This window comes from Nannospalax galili, unplaced genomic scaffold (assembly GCF_000622305.1).
Source record: "Nannospalax galili isolate Female #2095 unplaced genomic scaffold, S.galili_v1.0 scaffold893, whole genome shotgun sequence".
NCBI classification, from domain to species: Eukaryota; Metazoa; Chordata; class Mammalia; order Rodentia; family Spalacidae; genus Nannospalax; species Nannospalax galili.
Genome location: NW_008333776.1, coordinates 929,031 through 956,088, shown reverse-complemented (window position 1 = coordinate 956,088; position 27,058 = coordinate 929,031). Strand labels below are relative to the sequence as shown.

Sequence of the window (27,058 nt, the reverse complement as noted above, 5' to 3'; positions counted from 1 at the left end):
CTTTCAAAGACTAAACAATGACCCTCTTGCATATCCAAGCTACCCAAATAATAGTCCACCTTGTCTTCCCTCCCTCGCCTGTCATTAGTCAGCCAGATATTAATTTAATCATGCTTTCACCTGTCTTCATCCCTCCAATAAAAGTCACAGCAAAGTGTACAATTGACCTTCCCAGTACAAATCAGAAGAGGATTTGTGGCTTTTGATCCTTATTTTTCTTGAGTTCTCTGTGATTCTTGGTGCTGACCATCCCCTTCTCGAAGCTCTGTATTCTCCTGATTCTGTGACACTCTTATCTTAATTGGCTTATTAGTTTACACAACAGTCACCCCATCTTATTGCTGGTATCATATTAGGTGTCAGGAATGCAAAGAGGAAAACAAAGGTAGGGGAGAGGGTGGCTGGGGATGCAGCTCAGTTGGTAGAGTACTCCTAGCATACACAAAGCCCTGGGTTCAATCCCCAGCACTGAATAAACCAAGCACAGTGGAACATACCTACAATCTCAGCACCATAGGAAGAGGCAGAAGAATCAGGAATTCAAGGACATCCTCAGCTCAACAGTGAGTTCGAGGCCAGCATGGAATACATATGATGGAATTAAACTAAAGCCCCTGCCAGGTTAAAGTGGATTCAAACCAAGTCCCCCAGACCAAAGAAGAATATTCAGAACAAGGAAGTAAGAAGTAAAATAATTCTAACTGCTGAGAAAGAGCTGACCTTTTCATGCTCCATACACAAGCCGGACATCACCCGAAACTTCCCCCAGCCCCCTATTGCCGGTTGCCGCCGGCCCCCTCCCACTGCTGCCAGTTGTGGATTGTGGTTTCTGCCTTTAAACATCGCCTGTAAACTGAGCTTGGGGCTGCTGTTCTCTCTCTCTCTCTGAGTGAGGCAGGAGCCTCGTCTGCGCAAACGATTAAATCCTCTTGCTTGTTGCATCTCCTGGTCTGAGAACTGAGTTATTGGGGTGCAGCCTCCCGTGGATGTTGGGTACCCCAGTCTGGGGGTCCTACAACATAAGAAAATGTTTTATGCTAAAAAAAAATAGATGGCCTGGCTACCATATGGTCTAATTTTGTTAGCAATGGAAAAGTATATAGAAGAAACCAATATTTGGATGATTACAAGTAAATTTATTTTCTTGAAATCCTTTTTAAATAAACATTTCAAAAAACACTTCAAGTTCTAATACTTGGAGCTCATGGTGTAACAAGTTGCCGTTTAATATGTCATGTAAAGTCCTTTAGTGTATGTAGGCTGCCACAAAGTACATATGGATACAGGACAAAAATAGTGACTGAAAGGGAGAAAATTTTCAATACTAATTTAACTCACTGTTATATAATTTATGTTCCTGCCTGTAAGGTCTGACTAGAACTAAATAAATATGCATTAATCTAATTCTATTTTGCCATTAAATCATACCTTGAGAATATCTATTAACTTGAGAAGGATCACCTATTATGTCCATTGATTATGAATTGTGTGATTCCTGAGAATGCTTTTCCATTAGCTCTAGTGTATCACTGGATGAAGATGATGAAGATAGTCCCAATCTCACATATCTTCCTTTTTTACCACACAGTGAACAATCTACTGGTGTAGCACTAGGTCCCCGGGGCAGATGAACTTCATCTCTGTTGTAATTTCTGACAGCTCCACTATGATGCTCAGAGCGTTCTCGTTGCCAGATATAATGGGTTGGTGCAATGGCCATGACCTATAATGAAAAGATGACTTTTAGTTTTTTGTTGTTGATTTTTGAGATAGGGTCTCCCTATAGCCCCAGTTGGCCTGGAACTCCCCACGTAGACCAGGCTAGCCTTGAGCTCACAGAGATTGCCTGGTCTGCCCCTGCCTCCCAAGTGCTGGGATTAAAGGTGTAGCTAGACTTTTAGAGTTTTAATAAGATTTTAAAATTTAGTAAAGTGAGTACAAAAACTGTAACTCAAGCAGGGCATGGTGGCACGTGCCTTTAATCCCAACATTCAGAAGGCAGAGGCAGGCAAATCTCTGAGTGAGGCCAGTCTGTTCAACACAGCACATTCCAGGCCAGCCATGGTTACATGTTAAGACCCTGTCTCGAAAAAATAAAATTGTAACTCAAGAGCAGCTTTTTCTTCTTTAAAAAGTTTTTGATTTATTTCATGTATGACTGTTTTGCCTGCATGTATGTAAACAGACCTATGTCATCCAGTGCCCACGGAGGCCAGAAGAAGGCATTGGATCCCCTGAAACTGGAGTTATAGATGATTGTTAGCTGCCTTTAAAGTGCTGGGAACTGAACCTAGGTCCTCTGCAAGAGCAGACAGTGCTCTTAACTGTTGAGCCATCTCTCCAGGCTCAAGAGCAGCTTTTTCTAAATCTGAGATTTAAAAAACTGAATTACATTAAAAAAAAGAAAAAAGCCAGGCATTGTGGCCCAATACTCAGGTGTCAGAGGGAGGTGGGTATCTGTGAGTTCAAGGCAGCTTGGTCTACAAAGGAAGTTCCAGGCCAGCCAAGGCAACATAATGAGACCGTCAAAAAACAAAACAAAAAACCAAATGGGCTGGAGAGATGACTCAGCAGTTAAGAGCACTCCAGAGGACCCGAGTTCAGTTCCCAGCACTGATGCCTGGCAGCTCATGGCTACCTGTAATTCTAGCTCCAGGGCTAGCTCTAGAATCTAACATCCTTTTCTGGCTTCCACAGGCACCTGTACAAGTGTGCACAAACCCATACTTAAAATTTTAAAAATAAAATTTCAAACAAATAAAAACTTCTATAGCTGAGGCAATATTTTGATAACAGGTGATGATTGTCCGGATCATTAATAATTGACATAGTGCTTAATTTATTTAAAACAGATAACAGAACCAAAGCAACCTTATAGATTGTCAGGGTATTTAAATTTTAAATTCTTAATGTTTCTAAGTTTATGAAAGATAATATAGTCAAAATTACATAATTCCTAATTTTGGAATGTATTAGGTTAAAAAAATGAGGCTCTTAACTATGTTAGGCTAATCTTAAAATATTTGGAATATATCAAGGGATATGGTTAAAAAAACAAAACAAAACAAAAAACTTACTGGGGAAGCAGAGGCAGGCAGATCTCTGAGTTCAAGGCCAGCCTGGTTTACATAGCAAGTTTCAGGCCAGTTGGGGTTACAGGAAGACCTTGTCTCAAAAACAAAACAAAACAAAAAAATATTGAAGGTACCACTTAATCGTTGATCTACTAAGCCTAAGCAGCACTTATGTGTGATGATTCACCATAGTTGACTAATTATGTAGTTATTACCTTATATTTCTGTTTAAATACCAAAGGCCTTGTCTTCTAAATAAACTAGTTTGATTCTTTTTTTTTCCCCCTTTGGTCTTTTTGAGACAGGGTCCCCTGGGGCTACCCAGCTGGCCTGGAACTCACTATGTAGACCAGGCTGGCCTTGAACTCACAGAGATCCATGTGCCTTTGCCTCCAGAGTGCTGGGAATAAAGGCGTGTGCCACCACGCCTGGCTAATTCTATTTATTTCATTATAGGATCCATCATTTTTTCCTGTTATATAGATCTGAAACTAACAATTCTCTCTTCACATACCCTGCAGCCAACTTAGTACCAATAGCAATTAGAACTTTGTAATAGTTCTAACACTGACTTTGTTTTTGAAGCACTGCTGTCTAGTTTACACCCTTGCTTCCTGAACTATAGCAAGGTTAGCAATTTCCAGCCTATTCTCAACATAGGGTGTTTTTTGCATACCATCATTATTTTGCCCCAAACCACCATTTTAATGCATTGCTTTCTAAATTCCTAACCTGAAATCAAGTAGTAGCTAACAGAGAAGTACCTGACACTGTGGCATCTGGACCAGAGTACAAGTACATAAGATAGCATAGATTCAAATGTGCAGTTTTAACAGTGAAAAAACAGCTCATCTAGCTTCCCTGGAGTAGAGTATTGCAAAGTGAACTCAGGGAATTATTAGGGTTTTTTTTTTTTTTTTTTTCTACTTCATGGGTAATAAGGTATAAAGAATTGGATGTGTTAAGTTCCATTGATTCTATCAGTCAACAAATACTTATTGAATATGTACTATGTGCTAAGCAATGAAAACCCTGCCTTCTTGGAACTTACACACACACCACAATTTGGCTGAGGCAGGAAGATCCTTTTAACTCACTGTGGGCAACATAAACACCTTGTCTCAAAAAACCAAAATTTTGAGCTGGAGAGATGATGGCTCAGAAGTTAAGAACACTGGCTGCTCTTGCAGAGGACCTGGGTTCGGTTCCCAGCACCCACATGGTGTCTCATAACTGTCGATAACTCTGGTTCCAAGGGATCCATCGCCCTCTTCTGGCCTTCATGGGCATTGCATGACACAAGAGCACATACACGTATGCAAAATACTCATCCACATAAAATAAATATATTTTTTAAAAATTATGGGCTGGTCAGATGATCCAGCAGTTAAGATCATTGGCTGCTCTTGCAGAGGACCTGGGTTCCACTGCCAGCATCCAGATAGAGGCTAGCAACCATCTGTATGTAACTTCAGTTCCAGAGGATCTGATGCCCTCTTCTTACCTCTGCAGGCATTGTGTGACACAAAAGCACATATATACACACAGGTAACACACTCATAGTTGCTCATACATAAAAATAAATTTTAAAAAATTAAAAAGCTAGCTGGGCATGGTGGCACATGCCTTTAATCCTAGCACTTGGGAGGCAGAGACAGGTGGATCTGTGAGTTCGAGGCCAGCCTGGTCTACATAGCAAGTTCCAGGACAGCTGGGGCTGTAGGGAGACCCTGTCTCAAAAAGACCAAAAAAAGAAAAAGAAAAATTAAAAAAGATAAAAAGATGGAGGCAAGAGGAGCAGGAATTCCAGGCCAGCTTTGACTACATAGCATGTTTGAGACAAGCCTGGACTAAAATAAGACTGTCTCAAAACAGACAAAAAAAAACAAAGAACAAACCCATACTAGGTGTGGTAGTGCATGCCTGTAATTCCAGCACTCAGAAGGTGGAAACAAGGATCAGGAGTTCAAGCCCAGATTTGGCTAAATAGCAAGTTCAATGCCAAACTGGGTTACATGAAACAAAATTAGATATTATATATGTAAAATTTACATATAATGTGTATGTGTGTAATTTTCCTTGTGCTTAGGACTGAAATGAGGGCCTTGTGTATGCCAGCCCAATCAACCACTCAGTGAAACCCCAGCTGGAATTTACATTTTAGAGGGATAAATGGACAAGTATATTATATATATGGTGCTTGAATGTGAAATTGAAAATTGGTACTAACAACAAGAATATACAGTAATAGTAAGAAAACAATTTTTAAAACTGCTTTTAAACATTGAGATATAATTTAAGTATCATACACTTCACCCATTTAAAAATGTATAATTCAGTAATTTTTGAATGATCAGAGTTGTATAATGATCACTCCATAAAGATCTGGGGGCTGGAGAGATGGCTCAGCGGTTAAGAGCACCAACTACTCTTGCAGAAGACCTGGGTTCAATTCCCAGCACCCACATGGCAGCTAACAACCATCTGTAGCTCCAGTTTCAGGAGATCTGATGCCCTCTTCTGACCTCCACAGGCATTGCATGACACGGGTGTTCTTAAACACATGCAAGCAATATACATACACACAAAATTTTTTAAAAATTAAAAAATCAAGACACCATTGGAAAAAAAAGATCTCATACCCCCATTCTTCCCCTCAATCCCTGGTAACCACTAATTTACTTTCTGCCTCTTTAGTAGTCTGTACATTTCATATAAACATAATCATATGTGATCCTTTGTGACTGACTTCTTTCAGTTATATTATCAAGGTTCACCCATGTTGTAGCTTAAATCAGTAAAATATTTAATTGCTAAATAATACTTCATCGTATGGAAATACCACATTTTGTCCACCCAATCCAAGTAGACAGACATATTTCAGTTGTTGCCATTTTTGGCTTTATGAATAAAACTGCAAAAAAAATTGTACTTATATTTTCGTGCAAACGGAGTTTTCATTTCTGTTTGGTCTATAGCTAGAATTCCTGGCACCCATGGTAATTCAATGTTTATTTGTTTGAGGAAATGTCAGTCTAAAGCAGCTACAACATTTTACATTCCCATCAAAAGTTCATGAGGGTGGGACTGGAGAGATGGCTCAGTGGTTAAGAGCACTGGCTGCTTTTACAAAGGATCTGGGTTTGATTCCCAGCACCCACATGGCAGCTAACAACCATTCGTGTAAGTCCAGTTCCAGGAAATATGACGCCCTCTTCTGTCCTCTCAGGCATTGCACAACATGGGTGCACATGCAAGCAAGTATGGGTGTATATGCAAGCAATACACACATACACACAAAATAAAAATAAATAGTACAATGTTGAATATTTTTGAGGCATGGATATGAAGTGAAGGGAAAAGCCAAAGGTAATGGTTTTATAGCATGAATAATTAGAGGGATGGAGTTCCTATCATGAATATATTGAAGACTGATTATAGGAGAAGCAAGTTTTATGGTTTGTGTGGGGGAAATCAGGAATCTAATTTTAGGCATTTAAGTTTGAAGTATCAACCAGACAACATAATAAAAGCAGGCAATCTAGAATTGGGAGAGATCTGTTAGCTCTGTTAAAGTCTTTTTACTGTTTAGACTTGTGTGTGTGTGTGTGTGTGTGTGTGTGCGTACATGTGCAGGTGTCCATGGGAGCCAGAAGAAAGCATTGGATCCCTTGGAACTGAAGTTATAGACAATTATGAGTTGTCTGATGTGGGTGCTGGGAACACCTCTGCTCCTCCAGAAGAGCAGAAGCACTCTTAATGGCTGAGCCATCTCTCCAACACCTGTGTTAAAGTCTTCAGAGCAAACAAGATCACTTAATTCCAGCAGAGGCAAGGAGAGGTCCTAGAGCTGAGCTCTGAAGAACTTTAACAAGGCTGGTGAGGTGAAAGGGAATTCACAAAACTCCCTGATATTCCTAAAACCAAGTCAAGAGAGTCTATCAGGAGAAATGTATGTGCCAAATGCTGTTGCCAAGTTGAAGAGTAAGCACTAACCTGTGGGGCTAGAGAGATAGCTCAGTAGTTTAGAGCTCATTCTTCTGCAGAGACCCAAATTTGGTTCCCAGAACCCCTATCAGGATCCTCACAACTACCTGTAACCAGCTACAGGGGGATCCAATACAGGGGATCCAATGCTTCCATAGTCACCTGCACTCATGCATGCACATGCACATGCACACATACACAAATATATATATATATATATATAGATATAGATATAGATATATATGAACCAGTTTGTAGTTTTGGCCACAGAGAGCTATCTGGAGGCCAGCAATTTTCATGTTGAATGATAGAGGAAAGACTTTATATAGAAGATTCAAAGAGAATAGAAGCAAGAGTACAGACAACTTCTAAAGGAGTTTAGTTACAAGAGAGGCATGGCACAGAAATGTAGTGTAACTGGGAGACTAAATTTTTTTAAATTGGTGATCTTAGAGCCATTCTGTATACTAATGGCAGTGATCCAATAAAACTGAAAATATGTTAGAAAGGGGAACAATTACTGGGGAGCTGTTCTTGAGAAGGTAAGAAAAGGTAAGGTATAGTGTAGCAGTAGAGGGAGTAGACTTCAATAGGAGCAAAGATAAGTTTTCTTATAGGAATGGAGGAGAGCAGAATACATGATGTTCATGTAGGTATACATGGTAGATATGTTGGAAGCATGTTGGCATTTTTTCTGATTATTTTTATTATCTCAGAAAAAGAAAATGCAAGATTGTTAATATGGAGTGAAGGATAAGAGAAGGGAAATAATAGAAATGTATGAGATGTTTGATTTCACTACATTTACAGTTTATAAACAGACAATAAACAAGCAAATAACTATAAATTTTGTTCAGTTCTGTAGAAACAAATAAGGAACTGTAAGGAACTGCAAAGGCATTAAATAATAAAACAAGGAAAATCTTTAGAAGTAAAGATGTTCCATTAGTCTTTTCAAGTGTTGCTCTTGGAGAATACTGGAAGGCTGGGGAAACACTGGCCAGTAGACACTAAACTGCAGTTAGATAAGCAAAAAACTCCTAGCATGCTGTTGCACAGTAGGGGGATTATAGACATCAAATATGTGTCATAGGTCTTTAAAGACAGAAGATCTGAAATGTCTTTCCCATAAAGAAGAGATAAGTGTTTTGAGTATATATTTTGAGTATATATATTTTACATTTTATTTATTTTATGTGTATAAGTGTTATGCCTGCAGGTGTATAAGTGCACCCATGTCATGCAGTGCCCGAGGAGACAGGTATTGGATCCCCTGAAGTTGGAGTTACTGATGGTTGTTAGCTGCCATGTGGATGCTGGGATTCAAACCCAGGTCTTCTGCAAGAACAGTCAGTGCTCTTAGCCACTGAGCCATCTCTCCAGCCCTGAGTATATATGTTTAACTTGACAAATGTACATTCATGTAACAAAACATCACATCAGGGGCTGGAGAGATGGCTCCATGGTGAAGAGTGCTTACTGCTCTTAAAGAGGGCCTGAGTTCAATTCCAAGCACCTGTATAAGGCAATTCACAATGTCCTCTAGCTCCAGCTCCAGGGGATCTGACTCCCTCTCCTGGCCTTGCTGGGCACCCCATGCTTGTACTGCACAGTCACACACAGAAACACAGACACACATGTAAATTTAAAAATTTAAAAAACAAGGGCTGGAGAGATGGTTCAGCAGTTAAGAGCACTGGCTGCTCTTGCAGAGGACCTGGGTTTGATTCCCAGCACCCACATGGCAGCTAACAACTGTCTTTAACTCCATCCAGGGGATCCGATACACTCTTTTAAAAAATTTTATTTTTATTTTATGTGTGTATTGCCTGGATGTATGTAAGTGCACCCATGTTGTACAATGCCCATGGAGGACAGAAGAGGGCTTCAGATCCCCTAGAACTTAGTTGTTAGCTGCCATGTGGGTGCTGGGATTCAAACCCGGGTCAACCACTGAGCCATCTCTCCAGCCCCTGACACCCTCTTCTGACCTCTGCAGGCACTGTAGCACAGGGCAGGCATGGTGGCACATGCCTTTATTCCCAGCCTCAAGGCAGGTGGATCTCTGAGTTCAAGGCCAGCCTGGTCTACATAGTGAGTTCCAGGCCAGCTGGGGCAACAGGGAGATCCTGTTTCAACACCCCCACCCCCAAGAAAGCTAATATAGCACTGGGCACAGTGTCATACACCTTTAATCCTAGCTATCACAAGAAAGGCAGGCAAATCTCTGCAAGTTCCAAGCCAACCAGGGCTTATAGTGAGTCCATGTCTCAAACACAAAAACAAAATACCCCATATGGTAGATACTTACTAAACACTTGTTAGTTTATATTTAATGAGCAAATTCTACCACCAAGCATTAAAAAAATAACCTAACTTGCCCAGCAAGTGCTTAGGCAGCAAAAGCTTACAACTGTGAACTTTCAAAATTTAAAGTTTTAAAGCACTTTAGTGTCATTAGGTTTAACTGAAGCCTTTATAACAAAATCAGCCCCTTTTTTTAAAAGAAGTCATCAGTAACAGGAAGCACTTCCTTTGAAATAATCTATCTTATTTTCAAATATTTGTTAGAATATTCTTCACATTGAGCTTTTTTCAGATTTCTTAATTTTCTGGTTTTATTAAAAACGTCACATCAGACTGAAAAAAAAAGATATATTTCCTGTCCCCCTGTGGTCCTTTATTTGAAAACAGAAAGCTTCATGAAGCTTCTCTTTCATATTAGAAATCTCTGGTGCTTTTTATTATCCACACATGAAATTCTATTAAGATCAGGTTCTATTATAGCTGTTCTCTTCAGGATAGAGAGATGGTGATCAGTGTTCTTAAAGTGTGATATGCAGAACTAAATGCAATACTTTAGCTATAATCTAATGATTATTTCCTCTTTTTTGCAGCCTAAGTCTCAACTTTTCTTTAAGTCCAAACACATAATTTTTACCTCCCTACAATTTTTTTTTTTTTTTTTTTTTTTTTTTTTTTTTGTCTTTCTGAGATAGGTTCTCCCTATAGCCCCAGCTGGCCTGGAACTCGCTATGTAGACCAGGCTGGCCTTGAAGTCACAAAGATCCACCTGCCTCTGCCTCCCAAGTGCTGGGACTAAGGGTGTGGGATACCACAGCCGGCATGTCCTTTTCACATATGCCATTAAGCCACACCATTCTCTTTGGCTCTTTCATGGTCTGCATAGTCTGATGCCAACAGTATAGTATGCACTCTGCTGCAGTTAAAATGCTAATCATCTATGTGAGAGTGAGAGGGTGGTCTGCCATGAGGGAAGGTTCTGCCAGTACCAGAGTCTTGATTCTGGTGCCCGTTCTTAAACTGTGTATCCCACATAGCCTGAAACATTACCTTTTTTAAAACAACAACAAAGATTTATTATTTGTTTGTGCATGCACATGTGTTACCCTTAGAGACCAGAAAAAGACATCAGATCCCCTGGAGCTGGAGTTACAGGTGGTTGCGAGCTGCCTGACATGAGTGCTGGGAACTGAGTACAGGTCTTCTGGAAGAGCAGCAAATGCTCTTAACCACTGAACCATCTTTCTAGCCCCCCTAAAGCATTTACTTTAAAAAAAATTAGAACGTTCAAATATGGCACACTGTCACTCTCAAGGCCATGCAAATTATCTTAAGGATAATAGCAAATAGCTATGCAAATTATCCACTCTTTTCTTTTTTGAGATAGAATCTCACTATTTATGCAGCCAGGCTGGCTTTGAAGTTAATATTCTCCTGCCTCAGCCTCCTGAATGTTGAGATTACAGGAATGCTCCACAACATCCACAGGACCCAGGGAAGTAGAGACATAAAAAAAAAGTTAAAGGAGGGGCTGGAGAGACGCTCAGCAGTTAAGAACACTGGTTGTTCTTGCAGAAGAGCCGTGTTCAAATTCCAGCACCCACATGACAGTTAACAGCTGTCCGAAACTCCAGTCCCAGGGGGTCCGACAGCCTCTTCTGACCTCTGCCAGCATTGCACGATATGGGTGTACTTACCTACATGCAGGCAATACATGAATACACATAAAATAAAAATAATAAATATTTTTTTTAAAAGTTAAAGGATTCTTTTAATACCCTGAAACTGGATTACATTCACTTTAAATGATGATCCATTAATTTGGAAGGCTTGTACATGCAATTTTTCATCTTTTTTCCATTGAATTAAACTTTGTAGAGGCTTGGCCTGCTGTGTAATCTTTCACTGTTTTTCCCTCTCACTTCTGTTATTTCTGAATCCTTAGATGTCCTCCAAAAGTCAACAATCCTTTGTTTAGAGACAGGGTTTCATCATGTCGCCCTGCCTGGCCTGTAGATCAGGCTGGGTTCCAACTCAGAGATCCCTCTGCCTCTGCCTCCTGAGTAACAATTTATAAATATGCAATTGTATCTTAGCCCATTAATAAAGTTATCAAAGGGCTGAAGAGATGGCTCAGCCAGCAGTTATAAGTTCTGGCTGCTCTTGCAGATGACCTAGGTTCAGTTCTCAGCACCCACATGGTGGTTAATCATCATCTGTAACTCCAGTTCCAGGGGATTTGATGCTCTCTTCTGACCTCCCCAGGCATTTCACACGTGGTGCACTTTACATATATGCAGGCAAAACATTCATATACATAAAATAAAAAAGAGGGGGGGGCTGGAGAGATGGCTCAGCTGCTAAGAGTACCTGTTTCTCAGCTGGGAGTGGTGGTGATGCCTTTAATCCCAGCACTCAGGAGACAGAGGCAGGCAGATCTCTGTGAGTTCAAGGCCAGTCTGGTCTACATAGAGTTCCAGGCCAGCTGGGGCTACAAAAAAAAAAAAAAAAAAAAAAAAAAAAAAAAAAAAAAAAGATTAAATAACTCTTTTTTTAAAAAAAGAGTACTGGCTTCTCTTACAAGAGGAACCCACATGCCAGCTAACAACCACCCATAACTCCAGTTCCAGGAGAATTTGACTCCCTCTTCTGACATCTATGGCATTGCGCATTGCATGACACAGGTGCACTTACACACATGCAGACAATACACATAATATAAATAAAATAAAAAATAACAACTTTAGTTCTGGGAAAAAACTCTGTGATGTATCACTGAAATCTTTATGCAACTTTGACACGAAGCATTAGTTTTGGATCCTTTGGCCTATGACCATTTAACTGGACAAGATTTCATTTAAATACAGAATTGTCTGAATTTCTCAAAAATTCTGAACAAGTACAGAGCTTACAGTAATTGTTACTTGCACTTAATTTTCTACTCCAGATGTTAATTTTAGCAAGACCCCCAAATATTTGAGTAAAATAACTGTTTTACAAATAAGATAGTTTATCTAAATTAAATCTGATATCTACCCAGGCATGGTGATGCACTCCTTTAATCCCAGTATTCAGGAGGCAGAGGCAGAGGCAGAGGATTTCTCTGAGATTGAGGCCAGTCTGGTCAACATAGGAAGTTCCAAGCCAGCTGGGGCTACAGGGAGACCGTGTCCCCCCAAAAGAAAAAAGTATTAAATTATATACCATGCTGTTGGCTTTAGTCCTGGGAACTGAAAATTCATTTACTTTAGTGGAAATTATTACTCAACTATAGCTTTAGTATAGTCCTCAATAGAATGTTTTAGTATATACTAGTGATGTTTTAGACAGGAGAAGCACACTACAATAAATACTATTGTAGGGGCTGGAGAGATGGCTCAGCAGTTAAGAACACTAGTTGTTCTTGCAGAAGACCCAGGTTTGAATCCCAGCACCCACATGGCAGCTAACAACTATCTGTAACTCCAGTTCCAGGGGATCCAACAGCCTCTTCTGTCCTCTGTAGGCATTGCACGACATGGATGCACTTACCTACATGAAGGCAATATACGCATACACATAAAATAAAAAAAATAAAAAATATTTTAAAAAAGAATACTATTGTAGTCTTCTCAGAAATTTCAGGTTTTAATGCTTATGATGATTAAAACAGAAACATGGTAATACAGAGATTTCACTTATAATAATGACCAAGGCTGATGACCTCTCTATACATGTACAGAGAGAGACGGAGAGAGAAACAGAGAGAGAGAGAGAGAGAGAGAGAGAGAGAGAGAGAGAGACAGAGAGAGACAGAGAGAGACAGAGAGACAGAATGAGAATCAAAGAACATATTGTATCCCAAGACTGAGGAAGATAACGTAGGTGGTTGTGAGCACCAAAATAGTAAGAAAGCAAAAACAAAAACAAAAACAAACCAAAAAAAAATAAATCAAGAAAAATTAAAGACAAAAGATTATATATAGTATTTTAAAATCCTTACCTCTTCACAGCATCGTCTGCTTACAATAGCCCTATAGTCAATTCTATCCCAAAGCTGGTCCCTTAACTTTAAGAAATTAGGGAACAATTTTCTCCAGTTTTTCCCTAAAGCCCATGGAAAAATTTCATACTTGGCTTCTTCTTCATCTTCTTCAACCGTGTTAGCCAGATACCTAACAAAGACCAACAACCCAAAAAATAAATGGGTAAGGACAGGAAGAGTAGCTAACTAAAAAGAATACAACTGGATTATCAGTACATAAATGATATTAGACCTTGTTGGGTTCTAGCTGGCCTCCATCTTACAGAGATCCACCTGCCTCTGCCTCCTGATTGCTGGGATAAAAGTGTCTACCACCATGCCCCATCTTTTTGTTTTTTAATCTTTTATAAAATCTTTTGGGTTAGTTGGGTGTGGTGGCACAGGCCTTCAGTCCCAGCACTCGGGAGGCAGAGGCAGGCGGATCTCTGTGAGTTCAAGGCCAGCCTGGTCTCCATAGTGAGTTCCAGGACAGCTGGGATACTGGGAGACCCAGTCTCAAAAAGACCAAAAATAAATAAACAAACAAAGAAAAAATAAATAAATAAAATCTTTTGGGTCTTGGGGCTGGAGAGATGGCTCAGCAGTTAAGAGCACTGGCTGCTCTTGGAGAGGACCCAGGTTCAAATCCCCGCACTCACATGGCAGCTAACAACTGTCCGTAACTCCAATTCCAAGGGATCCAACACCCTTTTCTGACTGCCACAGGCATTGCACAAAATGGGTGCATCTGTGAGTTCAAAGCCAGCCTGGTCTACATAGTGAGTTCCAGGCCAGCTGGGGCTTTAGGGAGATCCTGTTTCAAAAAGGCCAAAAGAAAAAAAAAAGGACAGGCGTTATTTGTTGAGGGCTGGAGAGAGCACTGGTTGCTCTTGTACAGGACCCGGGTTTGAATCCCAGCACCCACATAGTGGCTAACAACTGTCTGTAACTCCAGTTCCAGGGGATCTGATGTCCTCTTCTGGCCTCCATGGGTACTGCATGACATGGGTGTACTTACATACGTGCAGGCAATATACTCATAAATATAAAAATTTAGTGTTGAAAGATATATATATATATATGTCTTTTTGAGACAGGGTCTCCCCTACCCTAGCTGGCCTTGAACTCAGAGATTCGCCTGCCTGCCTCTGCCTTTTGTGTGCTGGGATTAAAGGCATGCACCACCACACCTGGCAAAAGATAGTAACTTTCAAATCAAGGAAGCTCATCTAATCTCAAGTAGTTTACAACAACAACAAAATTCCTTTTTTTTTTTTTTTTTTTTTGGTCTTTTTGAGACAGGGTCTCCCTGTAGCCCCAGCTGGCCTGGAACTCACTATGTAGACCATATTGGCCTTGAACTCACAAAGATTCATCTACCTCTGCCTCCAGAGTGCTGGGATTAAAGATGTGCACCATCATGCCTGGCAGGTTACAACAAATTTTTATTAATTTTATGTGTATGAGTGTTTTGCCTGCATGTATGTAAGTGCACCACATGCATGCCCACAGAGGCCAGAAGAGGGCATCATATCACCAGGAACGGATGATTGTTAGCTATGTAAGTGCTGGGAACTGAACCCAGGTCCTTTGCAAGAGCCACTGAACCATCTCTCCAGCCCACAACAATTTTTTTTCTTTTTGCCACAGATCTTTGTGTAGCTCCATCTAGCCTGAAACACACTATGTAGACCAGGTTGGCCTTAATCTCATAGCCTCCCAGTGCTGAGATTAAAGGTATGTGCCACCATGCCTGGCCCACAACAACTTTTTAAAAATTTCATAAACTGTATTTTCACATCAGAAGCTTTTTCAAAATGTTTATTCATTTATTTTTATTTCATATGAGTGTTATATTTGCATGTAAGTGCATCTGTGTCATGCAGTACCTGTGGAAGACAGAAGAGGGCATCAGATCCCATGGAACTGGAGTTACAGAAGGTTGTTAGCCCTGTGTGGGTGCTGGGATTTGAACCTGGGTCTTCTGCTTAACCACTGAGGCATCACTCTGGTTCCATAACAGTTTTTTTAAAGGCTTAGCCAGAAAGGAAGACCAAAGATTCCAGAGTCCGTTAGTTTTTCTTTTTTTGGCAGTACTAGAGATTGAACCCAGGGCAGTGTACATACTAGGAAAGTGCTCTATCACTGAGTTATATTCCAGTTCTCTTTTTACTTTTTATTTTAAGTCAGGGTCTCACTGTCTTAAACTTGAACTGGCTGTCCTTGAGCTCATGCTATATAGTTAAGAGTGGCATGAAAGTAATAACTATAAAAAGGAATATGAAAGGATGATAATAGAAACTGAGAATGTCTCTGGGCAGGGTGGCAAACACCTGAAACCTCAGCACTTAGGAGGTAAAGACAGGAGGATCAGGAGTTTAAGAACATCCTTGGCTACATAGGAAGTTTGGGGTCATCCTGAACTATATGATACCATGTCTCAAAAAATTGGAGAGAGAGAGCTTTACAACTGTCACTATCAGGAAATATCTAATGAAAAGAACTACTGAGTGAGCCTACAGAAAAGCATGATTAGATAGAGAATGGATATTAGAATTCATGTTACTACAGATAATGCAGCAAGCAGTGCAAGCTTACAGACTACTACATAGTCAAAGCTAAACAGTGTTATACTGGTTATAACTGTGAAACAAATCCAATTTCAGGCTTCTAGTTGGATTTAAACAAAAGCCTCTTGTGATTTGTTTTTAATTCTCAGGCAGGGGAAAAAACTACAAAATAAGTATTATATTAAATACAGATATAGTACAATACTGAAGCTATGTAATGGCAACTTAACAATGTCAATGACTGAATTTGGCCCTTGGAAAATCATACATAAATTTACACCTTAGTTCTGTTCCTCATTTTTATTCTTATACTTTTGAGTCAAGAGTTTCCTATGTAGCCCAGGCTGGCCTCAAATTCATGATCCTCCTGCCTCAGACTCCCAAATGCTGGGATTATAGGTGTATACCACAATACCTGACCTCCTTAACTAACTATTGTGATTTCTCAAAGTACTTAAAGTACTTAATCTTCCTAAGTCTGTTTTCTCCCCCATAAAACAGTGATAATAAGAAATGCATTTCATGAGGAAAACTAAATGTATAAATATATATAAAATGTGGTGCTTTGCAGATAATAGTATTACCTATTACTATTGAATTCTTTCAGTTTAGCAATCATTACCAAAAGTTAACTTGAGTTCATGTTTCCTATGTCCTGGAAAATTTGTCTCTTAATCTCTTAATTAATGCATAGATTGGTTTTTTTTTTGTTGTTGTTGTTGTTTTTTGTTTTTTGGTTTTTTTTGGTCTTTTTGAGACAGGGTCTCCCTGTAGCCCCAGCTGGCCTGGAACTCACTGTGTAGACCAGACTGGTCTCAAACTCAGAGATGCCTGGCTTTTTGTTTTGCTTCTTTAGTAACTCTGATATTGAATTAATAAACTTTGAGTAAAAGTTACTCCTTTGTGCATACAGCTATTGCTCAAATACTTGTTTTTATATATAGTTCCCTAGTTTAGCACTTAAAATTAGATAAATTCCAAGCTGCAGCATTATATCCAAGTACAGGTAGAAAAATGTATTCCTTTATTTAGTTTTGGTGCTAGGAATTGAACCCAGGGCCTTATGTGTATCAGAGAAGTAGTCTATCTTCGAGATATGCTACAACCTCCAAAATACATTCTTAAATTCTTAATTTTTTCCATTTTTTTTGTTTTCATTTTTTTTTTTTTGGTCTTTTTGAGACAGGGTCTCTCTGAGCCCCAGATGGCCTGGAACTCATTATGTAGACCAGGCTCGCCTTGAACTCACAGAGAACTCACAGAGATCTGCCTGCCTCTGCCTCCCAAGTGCTGGGACTAAAGGCATGTGCCACCACACCTGGCTCCTTTGTTTCTTTTTCTTTAAATCAGGGCTGGGGATTAAACCTGGGGCCTTGGAAATACTAGGCAAGTATTCTACCACTAATCTATATATCCAGCCCTTAAATTACACACCATTTTTTAAATTACATTTTTTCTAGCTAAAGTATGACCTATAAATTGGAAAACTGTACCATTAAAACTATTCAACAGATAACAAAGCTATCTATCATTCACTAATATAAAATATCAATGGAAAACTGGAAAATAAACATTTCAATGAAACCATCAGTGAACATTAAAATTATTAAACATGAATAATTCCTATATGTTAAGCATAGACCAGCAAAGAGTAGTCTGAAATGTTTTCCACAAATGTTCAATTTATGTAATAGTATGATGATGATAATTTTTACTATATACTAACTGGCAGGGTTTTTTTTCTTTTGTTTTTTTGGTCTTCTTTTTTTGAGACAGGGTTTCCTTGTAGCCTCAGTTGGTCTGGAACTCACTATGTAGACCTGACTGCCCTGGAACTCAGAGATCTGCCTGCCTCTGCCTCCCAAGTGTGCCACAATGCCCGGCACTAACTGGCAGTTTAAAAGAGAATAATCTGACTTTTAAAAAGTATAAGCTGGGTGTGTGGTGGCACACATCTTTAGTCCCAGCACTAGGGAGGCAGAGGCAGGCGGATCTCAGTGAGTTCAAGGCCAGCCTGGTCCACATAGTGAGTTCCAGGACAGCTGGGGCTACAGGGAGACCCTGTCTCAAAAAGACCAAAAAAAAAAAAAAAAGTATTAAGTCATAAGGAGAAGAATTAGGGTAATTTATATACAAACTGTGAAAGATGTAAAAGATACAATTACAACCTGAATTGAAATACTGAACAACAAATCTTGGGCATATAGCATGATAAGGTCAGTGAAAAGAACATAAAAAAAATCCTATTAAAGTGAAAAATACGTAGTTTTCATACAGGAAGGTTTAGTAATTTTAATCCACAAAGTTGTAATCTGGTTTTGCTTTAAATTATAAATTATATGTATTTTAGGTTATACAAAAAACATTTAGTAAAAAGCATACTTACAGAGCAATAAAGAAATTTATCCTGGTGTGCTCATTTATAGTAAATTTAGCTCTCTTGAAATAAACAAAGGTCATAGCCAAAAGATACTATAAGGAAAAGTTAGAAATTATTAATGTTTTGCTTTCATAAATACAACTGCTATAAAATAGTTGACTTTAAACTTTTCTGATGAATAAGCTAAATAAGGCATTATATATTCTTATACAATCACCTGAGTACTTATATTTGTTTCCTTTAATCAATTGATGTGAACAGTATGAGAAACAGTTCCTAACAGTTTTTTATATTTAACTAAATGGATTCCTAAATTTTTCTCTGAATTCTTTTAGTTGTAGATACCCTTCCCCCTATCTCCACCCCTTTTCGGTTCTAGGAATTAAACCCAGAAGCTTGATGCTTATGCATGCTAAGCAAACATTCTTACCACTTGAGTTATACCCACTAACCCCTGTATTTACTTTTAAAAATAATCTTTCAGAATAACTTCATGGGAGGCCAGGTGTGGGGGCACAAGCCTTTAATCCCCAGCACTGAGGAGGCAGAAGCAGGCAGATTTTTGTGAGACTGAGGCCAACCTGGTCTGCATAGTGAGTTCCAGGCCAGCTGGGGCTACAGGGAGACCCTGTCTCAAACAAAAAAGAATGACTTCAGAAGTTAGATAGCAGGGCTCAGTTTTCACGCAGAAAACATTTAAAATATATTATTAGAAAGATATATGGTTAGCCTTTTAGAACCTATGCCAAGATGTGACAGTTCCAATTTGCAACAAATTATAAATACAAATGCATTATTTTCTCTCTCACACTATTTCATTGTACAGTCATGGGATTGTACAAGTGATTCCAAGTTTCCCTTAATTTCTAAGTAAAGGATTCTTGAAATACTGTAAAGATACAATATTCCTGGCTAATTACTTTTCAAAACAGTGTCCCCTGCTGTCTACCAACTTTAATGCAGTAAAACTCTAAGGATCACCACAATGCCAAAGAAACTGGGTATTTCATACAGCATTCCGTTAATCTGAAGTGTTAAAGACACTGCAAGTGTTTTATGAAGTTTTACATTTACTTATTTGTGTGTGTCACACCACCACACAGATGTAGAGATGTCAAAGGACAACTTGCTCTTTGTTTTATGAGACAGGATCTCCCTAAGGCCCTAGATGGAACTAGCTATGTATACCAGGCTACAGATTCACCTGCCTCTGCCTCCCAAGTGCTGGGATTAAAGGCCAGCATCACCTTGCCCTGCAAAGGACAACTTGTAAGTGCCTTTACCAGCTTAATCATCTTGCTGGTCTCATATTATGAGATGTTTATTATAAAATGTTAGGATGCCTGAGATTTGCTTCAAAACAATCTAGTCTCCAGGGGAGAAGGGTTAAAAGAAACAAGAGTGGCCATGAATTGATTACTCTACCTCGATAAGAGGCACATGAAGGGTCTTTTTAAAAAAATACTTTATTTATTATTTTTATTTTATGTGTATGCATGTATTGCCTGCATGTAGGTAAGAGCACCCATGTCATACAATGGCAGCAGAGGACAGAAGAGGCTGTAGGATCTCCTGGAACTGGAGTTTCGGGCAGTTGTTAGCTGCCATGTGGGTGTTGGGATTCAAACCTGGGTCTTCTGCAAGAAGAGCCAGTGTTCTTAACCACTGAGCCATCTCTTCAGCCCCAGAGGGTCTCTGTCTTAAAGTTGTATATGCTTTAAATATTCTAAAAGTTCCCAAAATTAAAAAATTTAAACTCATTTATCTTTGTCCTCTCAAGTATTAAATGAAAGCCTTCTGAACTTTGATATTATTTAGTCACAAGCTAACCTTCCAAACATTTATTGATTTGCACATTTTTTATTGTTATATGAAGTTATATTGAACTTTCTGTATGACTGCCCAGTCTAAAATGGTATTTGCAAAAGTAAAATAGTAACTATTCAGCTGACTCAAAAGCATACAAACAAATGTTGAAATTTATCTACAAAAAAGCAAAGATGAGGGGCTGGAGACATGGCTTAGCAGTTAAGAGCACTGGCTGCTTTTGCAAAAGACCCAGGTCTGGTTCCCAGCATCCACACAGCAGCTAATAACTAACTGCAGTTCCAGGAGATATAACACCCTCTTCTGACTTCTGTAGGCATTACATGACATGGGTGGACTTACATATATGCAGGCAGTAAACTCATACACTTAAAATTAGTAAATAAAATATTTTTGAAAGAGCAAAGAACAGCTGGCTGTAGTGGCAGATACCTTTAATTCCAGCACTTTGGAGGCGGAGACAGGCAGATCTCTGTGAGATTGAGGCCTTCTACAGAGTTATAGGCCCACAGGGGCTATAAGGAGACCCTGCCTCAAAACAAACCAACCCGCACCCCACAAAAAAGCAAATAATATCACTGTTTATAACTAGACAGTTTATAAACTAGACAGTTTATAAAATATTAATATCTAAATAAAGAGCATGATAAGTTAATTTTGCCCTATAAGATCACTGGGAAGAAGGGAGATGGGGGCAATGGTGGCAGGGGGGAGGACTAAGTGTAATGATATACGTGTGTCAAAATGTCACAAGTCCATTTCCTTGTATGCTAAGAGTATGACCATTTATTTTATGAAATGACTCAATTTATATGTCTAGTGTTTCTCATAGTCTGTGACAGGCATGGCTAGTATCCAACAGTGAGGTCGGTAACATGGAAATTGAGATTATTTATGTCATTGAATTGTTATAGCAATTTTATTAAAGCCTGTTGAATATACTAAAAATTTTGAGTTTAAAAAGATAATTGGGGGGCTGGAGAGATGGTGCAGTGGTTAAGAGCACTGGCTACTCTTCCAGAGGACTCAGGTTTGGTTCCCAGCACCCACATGGTGGCTAACAACTGTCCTAACTCAAGTTCCAGGGGATCTGATGCCCTCTTCTGACCTCCGTGGGCACTGCATGACATGGGTACATTTATGCACATGTAGGCAATACACTCATACACATAAAATGAAAAAATGTGGACATAGTGGGCACACACGTTTAATCCCAGCACTCGGGAGGGAGAGGCAGGCAGATCTCTGTGAGTTCAAGGCCAGCCTGGTCTACATATCGAGTTCCAGGTCAGCTGGGGCTACAGGAAGACCCTGTCTCAAAAACAAAAACAAAAGAGATGATAAATTTTTTTAAAAATTAAGAATTTAAAGATGGCATGCACCTTTAGTCTTAGCACTTGGGAGACAGAGACAGGCTATTTCTGTTAGATCAAGGCCAGCCTGGTGTACACAAGAGGGTTCCAGGCCCCACCTAGTATACATAGGGAGTTCCAGGCCCACTGTCTCAAAACCAAACCAAATAAAAACAAACAAACAAAAAAGATAATTGGGATATTTTATCTGAATTACTTAAGAAAACATTCAAACATAAGAGACTATCTTAATAGAGACTCGGTATTTTTTCTCCCCACCAATAAAAGATAATTCTGATCAAAATGTATTGAACTAGCTCTTAGGAGGCTGAGGTAGAATTGTGAATTTTGTATGTGTGAGGTCAGTTTGGGCTCCATAGTGAGCCCAGGGCAGCCTGGGCTAGATAAAAGTGAGGATGTGTCCCTCTCCCCAAAAGTTACTGAGTCTATAATGATTCTTGTTCTCAAACAGATTTGGACTGAATGTCATTTATGGGAGCCAGCAAGATGGCTCAGTGGGTGAAGGCACTTGCTACCAAGCCTGACAACCTGAGTTGGATCTCCAGGTTCCACATCGTAGGAGAACCAACTCCCACAAAGTGTCCTCTGATTTCTACACGTGATGTGGCATGCTGCTTCCCTCCCTCCCTCTCTCTCTCTCTCTCTCTCTCTCTCTCTCTCTCTCTCTCTCTCTCTCACAGACAAACACACACACAAATAAACATTTTTTAAGAAACAATTCTGCTCTGAAGGAGCAATGTAAGCTAGCTGTTTTCCTAACCTTAATAAAGTAGAAACCTCTTTTTTTGAGACAGGGTCTCCCTGTAGCCCCAGCTGTCCTGGAACTATGTAGACCAGGCTGGCCTTGAACTCACAGAGCTCCGCCTGCCTCTGCCTCCCGAGTGCTGGGATTAAAAGTGTGTGCCACCACCCCCCGCAAAATAGAAAATTCTTATATAGCGTCTTATAAAAATTCTGATGGTCAAGTAACATAACAATGATGGTTTATGATTACATTGTTACCAAATTTACCTTGTCTGCAATTTTACAGCAGCAGTCCATCCACAAGAAATCTTGAATTAAATCATCATCTAGAACAAAAGATAGCTATGTCTTATCTTTTTAAAAAATGTCTTTTGAAGAGATAATTTCTATATCAGAAGAGTACAAATGATGCTTAGAGAATGAAACAAAGATGGCTGGGTCACTGTTGTCTAAGGTCTAGTCAGTTTTTCAGTATGTTTGTTATTGCAAGGACTAGCCATCTTCCCATCTGATTTACTTCACTATGTATATAGCTCAGCTTTAAAGAAGAATGGTGTGTATTTCCTTATATCCAACACTATGTTGGACAACTCCATTCTGCATTCCTTTGCAAAGTCCATGAGAGGTAGAAATTGAATCTGGTACAAGATAATTAAGATTCTAAGAAAGAACTTAAGGGCTGGAGAGATGGTTTAGCAGTTAAGAGCACTGGCTGCTCTTGCAGAGGACCCAGGTTCAGTTCCCAGCACCCACGTTGGGTTAGCCAACAGCTGTCCATAACTCTAGTTCCAGAGGATCTGAAGCCCTCTTTTGGCCTCTGTAGGCATTGCACACATAGGTTCACTTGCAGGCAGTCAAAACACATGCACATAAAAATAAAAATAGATAAAAAAGAAATAATAACAATACTGTTTTAAGTACTTTTCAAGTTCCAGAGTATTTTCATTTTGGACTCTTTTCTACTTCTATTCTACTTATTATTCAATTTCAAATGTAAACAGATTTGTATAAATAACTTCAAAAGGTATTAGGATTAGCATTTAATTTTGAGAAAACTGATTATTAGAACCAAAAATTTAAAACTTTATGACATCCAAAAAGTAAATTAAAAACCTTTAATTTGAAAACATTAATATATATAATCTTAAAATGTTGGTGGTTATCAGAATATAATCTAGGAAAATCCCTTTCATTTAAGCAATAAAGCAAAATCTTTTCCAGACTTTTTTTTATGTGTATGCGTGTATTGCCTGCGTATAGGTAAGTGCACCCGTGTCTTGCAGTGCCCTCGGAGAACAAAAGAGGCTGTCAGATCCCCTGGAACTGGAGTTACTGACAGTTGTTAGCTGCCATGTGGATGCTAGGATTCGAACCCGGGTCTTCTACAAGAAGAACCAGTGTTCTTAAGCTTTGCGCCATCTCTCCAGCCCCCAGACTTTCTTTCTTTTCCTTTTTTTTTTTTTTTTTTCGAGACAGGGCATCACTGTAGCTCTGGCTGGCCTGGAACTCACTATGTAGTCCTCAAATTCAGAGATTCACCTCCCACTGCCTTCTGAGTACTGGGATTAAAGGCATGTGCCATCATACCTGCAAATTCACGTTACAAGTATTAGCAATGTGGAGAGATGGCTCAATGGTTAAAAGCACTGGCTGCTCTTGCAGAGAACCCAGGTTCAATACCCAGAACCCATATGGCAGCTAATGACTGTCTATAACTCCAGTTCCAGGGGATTCCAACACCCTCTTCTGACCTCCATGCATTGCACAACATGGGTGCACTAACACACATTCAGACAATACACTTCTATGCATAAAATAAAAATAATAAAAAGAAAATACTACTAATGTAATAAATATTTGGAAAGTTCCAAGAATAAAGATTTCCTGAGAATTTGTCTTGTTACTTCTGTATTTTTTTTTTTTTCGTCTTTTTGAGACAGGGTCTCCTAGTAGCCCCGGCTGTCCTGGAACTATGTAGACCAGGCTGGCCTCGAACTCACAAAGATCTGCCTGCCTCTGCCTCCCAAGTGCTGGGATTAAAGGCATGCGCCACCATGCCCGGCCTATATCTATTTCTTAAATTACCTAAAATGGTAGATATACCAGGTATTTTCTCATGACCAGTTAGAGATACCCAAAAAATTTGTGGATAAGGGTTGGGGATGTGGCTCGGTTTGTAGTGTTTGATCCCCAGCCCTGTGTAAAACCGGACATGGTGGCATATGCCTGTAATCCCAGCACTTGATAGGTAGAGGGCAGGAGGACAAGAAGTTCAAGGTCATCCTTGGCTACATAAAGAATACAAAGCCAGTGTGGCATATATGAGACCCTATCTCAGGAAAAAAAAAAAAGTTTGTAGGTAATGATTTTGTTCCACTCTTAATAAAGAAAAATGGAAACTTCTATTAACATCCTGGATCCCAAATGGGGGAAATCACTATAACTTTTTCTTTACATATTACCCACCTTGCTTGAGTGCACATAGCCTTCCCCTACAAGGAGGTCTGCTACCTTCTACAACCAGCATGTGCTTGAGTTTTTAAAATTTGTTTTGGTCTTTTTGAGACAGTGTCTCCCTGTTGCCCCAGATGTCCTGGAACTCACTATGTAGACCAGGCTGGCCTTGAACTTACAGAGATCCACCTGCCTCTGCCTCCAGAGTGCTGGGATTAAAGGTGTGCGTCACCACACCCGGCAGAGTTTTTTCAATTTTTAAAAATTCATTATTTTTGCCTGGCATGGTGATGCATGCCTTCAGTCCCAGCACTTGGGAGGCAGAGGCAAGCAGATCTCTGCAAGGTCAAGGCCAGTCTGGTTTATTATAGTGAGCTCCAGGCCAGCTGGGGCTACAGGGAGACCCTGTCTCAAAAAGACAAATAAAATTTTAATTTTATTTTATATGTCTAAATGTTTTGTCTACATGTATGTAAGTGTACCTGTGTCATATAAAATCTGCAGAGGCCAGAAGAGGGCATCGGATCCCCCGAAACTGGAGTTAGGTTGTTAGGCACCATTTGGGTGCTGGAAATCAAACCTGGATCCTCTGGAAGAGTAGTCAGTACTCTTAACTACTGAGCCCTCTCTAGCCCCTGTACTTGATTTCTTACTGAGAACCCACCTATACTATTCCTTATTCTAATCTCTTACTATCATTTCTATTTTTCTTTTTTTTTCGCTAGCATAATAATATAAATAAGTTTCTATTTGTCTGCTTGTTAAGAAATGTACCAACAAAGTAATCTTTTTTTTTTTTTTTTTAGAAAGTATCTCCCTGTAGCCCCAGCTGTCCTGGAACTCACTATGTAGACCAGGCTGGCCTTGAACTCACAGAGATCTGCCTGCCTCTGCCTCCCGAGTGCTGGGCCAACAAAGTAATCTTGTGTAATGAATAAAATCACTCAATTTCATTGTATGAAAATGATGATAATACATTAACTTTTGGGTTTTGCTGTCGTTTTTGAGATTTCACAGAGATCTGCCTGCCTCTGCCTCCCCAGTGCTGGGATTAAAGGTATATACCATTATGCCCTGTTAAAACATTAACTTTCAACAATATTCCTAAAATATAACAAACTTTCTAGGTTGACCAACATTAACATTTTGCTTGGTTTTAATTGTAAGAGTCCTGGGAAACTTCCTCAGGCCTAGTCAAACTGGGTGGTAGCTCATCTGAGCCTATATATACTATTTTATTTTAAATCAAAACTCATGTCCTGAATTGCACTTGACACTTGAATTTAAACAGTTTAGAAAGTTAGATGAATTTGCACGTTTTCACTATAAAAATGGTAAGAGGGTCAGTGAGATGGCTTAGTGGGTAAAAGTTCTTAGCACCACACTGGACTGACAACCTGAGTTTGATCCCCAGGACTCACATGGTGGAAGGAGAACAGACTTCCACAAGTTGTCCTCTGACCTCCATATGTATGCCATGACATGTGTGTGCCCCCAAACACATATATACATACACAAATAAATCCATTAACATTTTTTTGTAAAAAATAACAAAAAAGAAGCCAGGTGTGGTGGCACACACCTTTAATCCCAGCACTGGGAGGCAGAGGCAGGTGGATCTCTGTGAGTTTGAGGCCAGCCTGGTCCACACAGTTCCAGGACAGCTGAGGCTACAGGGAGACCATCTCAAAAAGACCAAAAAAAAAAAAAATTTACATTCTGATTTTTAAGTATTTTATAACTATACAATTAAAATATCTTACACCTACCAAATAATTTAAAGAAAGCAGTCATTTCCTGACGCTGTATAATTAGACAAGGTCCTTTGGGGCGTTTAGATTTGTTATTATGTGCATTTTTTTCAGATGTTTGCCAACTATCTTTAAAAATAGGACGCTTCAGATTAATGGGTTTTCTAGTTTGATGTGATCTATTTGAACCTGATTTAACATGAACAGTGACAGTAGGTGGTGTCTCACAATACATCTGATTGTGCCGCATTTTGGCTTCCCAAAATTCCTGTAAAAATAAAATATAAAATTATCACATTAATTCATTTCTATATAAAAATTGATTGGCTACTACTAGACACAGTCATATAGAATGTCATAATCTTTCTATTAAAATGTTATTTATGCTGGGGGTGGTGGCACACACCTTTAATACCAGCACTCAGGAGGCAGAGGCAGGTGGATCTCTGTGAGTTCAAGGCCAGCCTGGTCTACATAGTGAGTTTCAGTCCAGGTGAGGCTACTGGGAGACCCTGTCTCAAAAAATACCAAAAAAAAAATGTTATTTACAATACTAAGTCATCTTCGAAATTGCTCTATTGCTCTTAGAGT

The 27,058-nt window shown here is 39.4% G+C and overlaps 1 protein-coding gene across 1 annotated transcript; it reads right to left on the bottom strand.

The window, feature by feature from the left end:
- Positions 1 to 1,210: 1,210 nt before the first annotated feature.
- Positions 1,211 to 26,800, bottom strand: Spdya (speedy/RINGO cell cycle regulator family member A). The gene is given in 5 exon segments (XM_008828412.3): positions 1,211 to 1,723; positions 13,348 to 13,519; positions 18,325 to 18,410; positions 22,530 to 22,588; positions 26,486 to 26,800. Coding segments are annotated over 5 exon segments (855 nt in total). The 5' UTR covers positions 26,718 to 26,800; the 3' UTR covers positions 1,211 to 1,417.
- Between the last annotated feature and the right edge of the window lie 258 nt (positions 26,801 to 27,058).